General features: G+C 31.2%; 1 protein-coding gene across 1 annotated transcript; it reads right to left on the bottom strand.

The window, feature by feature from the left end:
- Positions 1-2,503: 2,503 nt before the first annotated feature.
- Positions 2,504-7,244, bottom strand: LOC105789460 (uncharacterized). The gene is made up of 15 exons (XM_012616836.2): positions 7,132-7,244; positions 6,526-6,589; positions 6,312-6,433; positions 6,180-6,218; positions 5,725-5,964; positions 5,504-5,645; positions 5,252-5,422; positions 5,001-5,162; positions 4,580-4,686; positions 4,398-4,488; positions 4,038-4,179; positions 3,800-3,956; positions 3,562-3,678; positions 2,849-2,975; positions 2,504-2,749 (listed from the first exon to the last, which is right to left on the bottom strand). Exons 1-15 carry the CDS (start codon positions 7,242-7,244, stop codon positions 2,504-2,506), a joined length of 2,040 nt encoding a protein of 679 aa, XP_012472290.1.
- Between the last annotated feature and the right edge of the window lie 2,716 nt (positions 7,245-9,960).

The following is a 9,960-nucleotide window of genomic DNA, read 5'->3' as shown; positions in this document are numbered from 1 at the left end:
AAGAATTCTTATGATATACTTATTTCACAAGGTTAATTGTGATTAGAGATGAGCAAAATTTGGTTCAAACTGACTTTTGCTTCAACCATCGAATTATGATGGTTAAGGTGGGTTTTGCAATGGTTAAAAATAGGTTACATGAGCGTGTTATCTCAATTAGAGGGTTTGATTACCTAATCTTCTATTTTTGTCTAAATCAACTAAAAAATGCTCAAAACTTTGTTTACAAAACACCTCATAATTTAATTCATAAAACTTATATTCAATATACAATTGAATGGTTGCTAAAATCATAGAAATCAAGGCTTGAATTACAATAATATTAAAATTAAAGAAAAGAATTAAAAAGAAAAAGAGAACCATCCTAAATTGCACATCTGATAACATTAACTAATCGTTTAAATTATTAAGCCCTTCTAATCGAATACATTACAGGCTTGTCACTTCTTGTATGAGTTAGATATATTGTGTTGCTCCCTTTAGGAAGTCTATATCCAGGTACTTCAATGCTGTATAATCCGTGAATCTTGTGCCTCGGTACGGCGTTATCGTAACCAATTCTTCTGGTTGTAAAATGAGGTCAACCGGAATTTGGATCGTTGAATCGAACTTGTAGATACTAATTTGTGAACAAGTGGTTGAAATCGTGAAAGTAAGTGAAAAAGATATCTCCGATAAATGATGCATGGAAATGTGAGATGAGATTTATGTACCTCTGCTTCTGGAAAGAAGCTGCTGCTATTGCCATTTGGAGAGTGTAGGTTCCACTATTGTTTACATCTTGGAGATTGTATTTGATTTGTCATGTTGTTGGTTGGATCCTATTGTTCTTGATTTTCGTGTAATTGACAAAGATAAGAAAACGGATTAGACAGTGGCGTAACATGGTATTAACCTTTCGGGGTTAATGAATTTTTTTAAAATAATGTAGGGAGTATAATTAATTTTCTTCTAAAATTTTCAAGAAATTTAAAACGCTGAATTAAATTTTTTAAAAATTTCAAAGACAAATTAATATTTTTAAATTTTTTTAATTTGAGTCATAAAATGGTTAATTTCGATGTTAACGGTTTAACTTTGGCATCACAAAATGGACAGGGAGGAAATTTATAGGAGGAAGCATGATTAGAGGAATGAAAGAAACCCAAGAAATGATTGATTTCGCAGCTAACACAACATAAAAACAAACAATTGAAGTTATAGCTATCAAGACTTTGATTGCCTTCTCAAAGGTGATGTTAAATACAGATTTGTCATTGACATTGGTAAAACATTGAGGCCCACCTCTTAAAAGTTTTTCCCTTCCACTTAGATATAAAAGCTATCAAGATCAGTCCCTGTAATTTTAAATTTTCGTAATTTTTATCTCTTTTACCATGTGATAAATTTTGTTTGAGTACTTGAATTGTTTTAAAATTTTCATGTTCAATTCACCAAAAAAAATTCATTTTCAGATCGAGATAGCCTCTCCTTTTCAAGACTTTTATGTGCATTAAAAAAAAAATCTTATGATAAAATTATTTCTTAATGTTAATCATGATTAGAGATGAACAAAAGTTTGTTTAAATTGACTTAATTGATTTAACCAACGTCTTGGTTCAATCATCTCAATTATGATGGTTAAGTTGGTTTTTTTCGGTGCGCTTATTATCCATTATCAATTTTCATAACAAACTTAACCAACCAATGCTAAGTAGGTTTGTTGGTTGTTTTCAATTGTTTTAATTGAATTGTTTTTCCCTAATTGTGATCATTTCTATACTCAATCCTTGATCTCTTTACGAAAATTATAAACCTGTTTGGCAATTGATTGATAACTGATTACAGTGGCTGATTTGACCGGTTGATTGATTCTATTAACTGTTTATTTAAAAGTATTTGGTAAACTTAACTAATAGCTGAAAGTTGATATGTAAAATGACAAACAAGGGTATGACACAATTTATTATTAAGTATTTATTTGTTTATAATACTTTAGTCTGGTGAAATTATTGAAATAAAACATTATTACCGAAGAATTAACATATCCATTATGAAAATTAATTAGTGAATATTTTGAAAATTTAAATAAACAAATTTCTTAAATTCCTTATTTGCACAAGTATTTTTTATTTAAATAAACATTCATTATGGAAATAATTAATGAATAATTTTTTAGATATGTCATTTCACATATGTTATTCCCAACCAGTTGTGAAAAAAATTGTCTATCCCTGCGTTTTTTATTTTAAAGGTTTTAGCTCAAAAAGCTCTTACAAACCTCTATTCATCATACACTACAATTAGAGGTTTTGAGTATCAAATTCTCAATTTGTGTCCAAATCAATTAAAAAAAGCTCAAAGCTCTGTTTACCACACCCCATAATTTAATTCATAAAATTAATATTCGATATACAATTGAATATTGCCAAAGTAATAGAAATCAAGGCTTGAATTACAATCATATTACCATCTAAAAAAGAATTTTAAAAAACAAAGAACAAATCACATTTGATACCATTAATTAATTGTTTAAACTATTAGGCCCTTCTAACCGAATGTAATCATACATAACAGCTTCAAAAGAGTTGTCACTTCTTGTCTGAGTAAGATATATTATGTTGCTCCCTTTACGAAATCTATATCCAGGTACTTCAATGCTGTACAATCTGTACAATCCATGAATCCCGTGCCTTGGTACGGCGTTGTCGTAACCGATTCTTTTGGTTGTAAAATGAGGTCGATCGGAATTTGGATCGTTGAATCGAACCTGTAAATGCCAATTCGTGAATAAGTGGATGAAACAGTGAAATTAAGTGAAAAAGATATCTCACATAAATGATGGAAATGTGAGAAGAGATTTATGTACCTCTACTTCTGCAAAAGAAGCTGCTGCTATTGCCATTTGGAGAGTGTAGGTTCCTCTATTGTTTACATCTTGGAGATTGTATTTTATTTGCCATGTTGTTGGTCGGTACCTATCGTCCCCGATTTTCCTGTAATTTATAAGGATCAAAAAACAGATTAGACAATGGCCTAATATAGCATTAAGTTGCGGGGTTAAGAATTTAAAAAAAAATAATTTAGGAATTTAATTAATTTTCTCTTAAATTTTGAGAAAACTAATGAGAATTTTCAAAATTTTAAAGATTTAATTAAAAATTTCAAAGTTTCCAAAGTCAAATTAAAATTTTTAAAATTTTGAAGGGCTCTTAAGTTACATCCCTAGGATTAAACTTGTCAATTCTAATTTGAACTTAAAAAGTTTAGTCAAGTAATTTGAATCCAAACTTAATCTAATCCGATTTTATTATAAAAGTCTGCACCTTAAACTTGATTAGCGCAAACTTAAAAATAATTCAAATGAAAAATAGTTAGAACTAATAACTTAAAATAATTTAAATTCTAGATAATTCAACCTAAATACTCGATTAGAATTCAAACTTGAAATAATTCGTAAATTCTAAAATTTAAATTAATCTAATACAAATTCATCCTATCCAAAATTAAATCCAATGTCTAAATCAACCATGAAAAACATTCAAAGATGTTGATGAAATTAGTGAGTTAAAAAAAGGGCACCTTGGAACATGAGCAAAGAACCAATCCTTTGAATAGTTGCTTGTACCCACAGTGTAGACAAGGTCACTATCACGATAAATATCCGAGTATCGGTCCCACAATCCATATTGCCTGAATCTGTTCATTGTAATAATAACATTAAATAGTAAGTTAATGAAAAATTGAAAATTCACGTTGAAATCTTAAGCAAAAAAAGGATTCGAATCTTGACCATGGTGTTAAGACATAAAGAGCTTACTTGTCTGCACCATCATTGGTAATTGAATTGACATATTGTGGGTATGGTTCAGGTATGAAGAACTCGGCCGCTGTCCTGTCTGGAATCCCAATTTCCCACAATGTTGGTCCATTTCTTGGTGGATCATATATAAGTGTATCCAATTCGATCTTATTTCCTGGTATTCAAATATTTGTTTAAGGAACCAATTTATAATGAAAGTTATAATTGAAAGAGATCAATAATATATGAAATTAACCTGGTTGGATAATGATATCGGGATCTAATTTGTAGCTTCCAATGAAACCATGAACCCAAGCATACAAATTATACACCCCTGGTCGGACATTTTTTATGTTGAAACGACCAATCTCATCGGTTTGGGTCCAAAATTGGTAGCCCTGTAGACAAAACAATAACATGATAAAATCAGTTGAGTCTTCATATTAAAGTAACGTTTCAATCAAGTCTTTTTGCGAGTCTAGCTATTGGTTTATATTTGACATAAGCTGGTAGACTAACTAAAGGACCTGACTAGAACAATACTTTAATTTGAGGTTGTACTTGGAAAGTTTTTAAATTTAGGGACTAATATGCAAAATTTGTTCATAATATTAACCTTTCCTTCTTTTTGCCATGAATCAGCTTCTCCAGGGGGGGCCAACCCAACAAAGGCAGATTTTGCCTGCATTAATTGCTTATCCATGTACCTAAACACCAAGAAAATTAAAGTAAAGATAAGCTTCATGCAATACTAAATTGAATTAGATGAAGAAATAGAAGGGCTAACTAAACAAATACCGGTCTTGCACTAGCAGTTGTCCATTAACTTGTCCTCGTTGTTGAGAGTGAGGAAAATCTTCTGATCGAGTGAAATTGTAAGGCCAACTTTCAATTTCTTCACTCAACTAATAGTAAAAAATAAAAAAAAAATAAAAAAAATTAAGAGTTTAAATCGTTATTAAAATTAAATATGGGAAAATTTTGGTATTGGTCCCTCTACTATGCTCATATTTGGTATAATTTGTGATTTGATTTGGTATAATTTGGTTTCTATAATAAAACATCATTAATTAAAGTATTAACTATTTTGAATGACTAATGAGAATATAAAAATAGAAAAACCAAAAATAGAGGAACCAAAACTAAAATTTAACTATTTAATATGTTGAAGAGAAAAAAAAAACAGGGACTGAAATTAAAATAGTGATAAAAAAAAAACCTGTCTTTTAGCATCATTCCACATGATCTTTCGGTGATCATCGTCCTTTGAAGAAGCAGAATTAAGATAGATCAAAACCGGACCAAAAACTTTTTTCCAAGCCTCTCCTTCCTTATAGAATGTGTCGATTTCAGTTCCGGTATAATGTGTACTAACAAACATCTAAATCATGAAAATTAAATCGAATCAAATTTATTTTATGACAAACATTATAAAAAACTTGTTTGTGTTAGGCTTATAAATAAAATTACCGAAAGAGCAGTCGGACCAACATGAGAAGTAAGGTCCTGTTTATGTGGACCGCCGGTTCGAAACTCATTACTGGGGGTCATTATCCAAAAACCGACGGAATCGTGGTCCGATATCCAACCGTTAAGCTTGTTATCTTTATTCTCAGTAGAATATTGGTACTTATCGTCAACCTGTCATTTTTAAGGCACTTAGTTAGAACATTATTTTGCATGCGATTTAATTGTTTTAAAAGGCTATAAGAAAATTATTACCTCTCCTTTAAGTTTTGGATTTGATGGATTTGTTAGTAAAACAGCTTCTTTGAAGTCAAGAGGCTTACTATGACCTTTGACCCGATCTTCACTTCGAGGCATGACTCGTTGTATCGTGTCCGATAACGCCATGAATCGGAACCTAATTCAAAAAATAAAAAAATGTCACATACACGTGTACCATATATATATAGTTGTTATCAAGGTTTCATGTATTTTACTTGTCTTCCTTGAGCTTGAAAGCAATCCTTATTTGGTACATATGAGCTTTCGGAAAATCTTCCTGGCGCTCGAAAATGCCGTACATGTAGACCCCCGAGATGCCGCGCCGGACTATGTACCTTTTTTGTATGTTCAAGGGAATTGTCTTGCCATGGTTTTTAGAATTCCATGTTTTGGTAAAGGAAAGCTCTACAATGTCATTAGTTTGTGTTATGACCTCAACGTGTTTGGTTTCTAGTCTGTATGAAACATTAAACAGTTAAAACGAGGGTTAATTCCACTTGACAATCTCAAATTATAGTTAAAATTTTAAATTAGTTCCTAAAACATGACAACCTCAAATTATCGTTAAAATTTTAAATTAGTTCCTAAAGCAATAAAATGTTTTAATTTCTAAATGAGGATAGAGTATGTAAAAAAAATTAAGAAAATTATTTGGGGTTTAAGAACTTACTTGTCGTAGGAATTACCATCCCACACAATGTCCCAGTACCTAAAACATAAAATGTAAGTAATGGAAACAATAAAACAACAACGATAATATTAACTTGCGACCGTTATTTAAAACTCGAGAAAATTTGAATACCCTCTATTAGAATTGTGGTTTCTTCTTTCAAGTACATTTTGTATCTTTTTATATTTAATTCCTATCAAGTAACCAGATGGATTCTCAATAGTGACTTCAACAAGTCCATTATCAATAACCACCTAAAAATAAAAAATAAAAAAGTTAATCATAATAATGAATAAAACAAAAACAAAAACAAATGATAAGAACAGTGTAAGAATATGAATCTTACTAGGCGATCACTTATGTGTAAACGGACATCATTAGTGTTAATGTGGTTGTCCTTTAGGAATTTTCTGCAATTAATCAAACATAATAATAATTTTGAAGTATATGAACAATTCTAAAAAGGAAAAGGAATCGAAACGTTGAACTTTAAATTGTTGTTGGAAAAGTATGACTAATGTATGCTATAATTCTCCAGCTCTTTTATTTTACTTAAACTATTATGACGTTTCAAATGTCTTTATTAATATCTACACTTGAATTTGATTTCATCGGTTAAAGACATCATAAATAACACTAGAAAAATAATTTGTATTAAAAGAAATTGTCAAAGGGAGGATGTGGAACTGTTGAGATACCAACTCTATTACCAAGTTATGGTGGTAACCGGTAAGAATTTAATCTTGCCTTGTGAAAAAGGCTATGATGTCCCTAAACCTATAGCCCGAAAATTCAATACTTTGTGAAACAGACAAGAAAACAGCGATTTGGATTAAACCCAAAGTCGAGCAGGAGGCAAAACTCAAACTCGAACCCGAAACAGAAAGTGAAAATGTGTGGGTGGAGGTGGGGGGTGGGGAGAAGAGATTAGGAGAAGAGATTAAGGAAGAACCTGGCATGGATTTCAGTAGAGAAAACAGAGAGAAACAGTGATAATTGAATCACCATTACCATCCACAAAACAAGTTTTCTTCTCCAATGGCTCATGTTTACCACCTTCTCCATTATTTACCTACAATGAATTAATCCAACTGTACAACCACAGAATAAAAACATGCAAACCATGAAGACGAAGATTCCATTATATATCATTTGTAAACGAAAACTAGTTAAGGAAATAACGCTTTACCAGAGTCAGCATAAAACGAAAAACAAATCAATGAATTCTAATATCTGTGTATGTATATTTATAGTTTTTAAATGGCGAAAGAACGACTCCTTGTTCGTTTAGTATTAGAATTATGATTGGTTTTTAATATATTTTTGGTTAGGTTGTTTGATCTTTGACTCATAACGATGTTTTAAACCAGAATGGTATATTCTAGATTCAATTGGTAAAATTAGACTAAATCGAATAACTTTAAAACTTAAAATTGATGTCTCTAGGTGAACAATTAGATAAGTGAGACCAAGAGAAGAACCTATTAGGAACCAATTTGATTGTCCCAATTTAGTTTAGTGAAGTTAAGAGATAAACTGGACTAAATCGTCTAATTTGATAAAATGATTAATGAAAGGTAAAATTGGACCAATTAGGAGTGTGAACCCTTTAGATCCCTAATCCAAAAATTAACTAGAAACATGTATGTCAACCAACCACTTTAGCTCTTTGAATTGATTTTTGTGCATTGTTGATTGTTTTGCAATTTAGTCCCTCTAGGAATTAGACAACGTAATTAATCATTGATAATGATTTGTCATATTATAATACTTAGTGAGTAACTGGCTAGACTTCTTATTTGCATGTATTCTCATTGTTAATCACCTTATCATCCGAAGTCTCCCTGTTTCTTTGTAACATAAAAATATTACAACTGACCTATCACACTTCTAGATAATCACTACATATTTTTTTTATTGTATTTGTGTTGATTCTCTTTCCCTCGGTGCATGCACGCCACTTGAAATTAATGCTAATAATCACCTGATAATTAATTCTAACAACTTTAAGATCAAGCCAACAATGATTCAGATGATTCAATGCGACTTGCAATTTAAGAGCTCCATGAATGAGGATTTTAATAAACACCTTAAACGTTTTTTCTGTAACACCCCTGACCCATCTCCGTCATCAGACCAAGGTTATGAAACATTACTGTACAAAACATAATATTTAACATCGAAAAAAAATTAACATGCAATTTATATATTAACATTTGATAACATAATTAAATTATAGCATAATTACTTTTTCGGGACTAAACCTAAGAGGCCTTAAAAAATATAGTTTGGAAACAATCAGGGACTTATTCGAAACAAATCAAAAAGTTCAGGCCAAACTTGAGAATTTTCAAAATAGGAGTCACACAGACGTGTGAGCATTCGAACGATGGGACACATGGCTGTGTCCCAGCTTGTGTGTCAAACCGTGTAACTCACTGACTTGGGTCACACAGCCGTGTTGTAGGTCGTATGTTAGATTGTGTGAAACTTGCACATAAATTAATATGACACACGACCGTATGACCCAGGCCGTGTGCAGCAAAAAATGCCCATTAAACAAACCATTTCAAATTCAATCACTTGCATACCAATGCACACCATTGCACACCATATCTAACCTATTTCACATGGTTAAAAGTACATTCAAAGCATAAAAAACATGCCAAATTCTCATCCAACCTATGACTAACACCCAAACACTCCAAAACCATCCATGAACTAAATTACAATATCACATCTCAATCATATATCATGAATACCAAAAGATCATTTCTTTTCAAATTATACCATCAAAACTTACCACTTTAGATAAGTAAAATTACAATGACCATATCCATAAAAGTCTAAACATATACGAGCCAAACCAAACTATATATATATACTACTAGACACAAGAAGAGTCAAAATACACCATGTGATGAAACTAAACAAGCACTTGTTACATGCCAAATCAAACGTATCATTTAATCATTTCAATGAACTAAACACATCTCAATCAAACATTTCTTTCATAATTTCAAAAGGCCATGCCCAATCAGTAAAAAAAGATATTAAAACATACCAAAGTTTGACACAACCCAAAGCATACCAATTTAACATACAACCCTATACATGCCATTTATAACCATAGGTTAAAACAGTAAAAAAAAAAACCAAAACAGATCGATGGATAGTGTGATCGTGCTCCGACGATATTCCCAACTGATTGAGCTTTCTAATGACCTACAAAGAAATGAAATAACTAACATAAGTATTAAGCTTAGTAAGCTCGTATAACATGAACTTAGTCTTACCTAACATACAAAATTTAAACCATTTAAACATGAATTCATTTATGTGCCAATTGCACACCTTTCATTTCTATACCATTTCTATACACACATGTTTCAAAGGTTAGCAAATGAATCAATAAAACATATAAATACATCCAATCTTGAACGTGCGTAATAAGCTTTGCCTTCCAAATTCCTTTCAACACTTAATTCACCTTCATCAAATCCTATATCAATTCTTCACAATGTACCTAATGAAATAACATCGAGTACATAGAAAATACTCATATATCCATTTTACTCTTTAAACCTACCGCAAACATAACTAATTAACATATTTAAAGACTCATGAAACATATAATTACAACAATGCATTTATATTATAACACCCCAAACCCGGTCTAAACGTTATGACCGAATCTGGCGATGTCACATTGTAACACCCCTTACCTGTATTCGACGCCGGAATAGGGTACGAGGCATTACTAGAAGACATACATTTGCAT

This window comes from Gossypium raimondii, chromosome 2 (assembly GCF_025698545.1).
Source record: "Gossypium raimondii isolate GPD5lz chromosome 2, ASM2569854v1, whole genome shotgun sequence".
NCBI classification, from domain to species: domain Eukaryota; kingdom Viridiplantae; phylum Streptophyta; class Magnoliopsida; order Malvales; family Malvaceae; genus Gossypium; species Gossypium raimondii.
The sequence above is the reverse complement of the archived record's forward strand: the minus strand, read 5'-3'. Positions and strand labels throughout refer to the sequence as shown.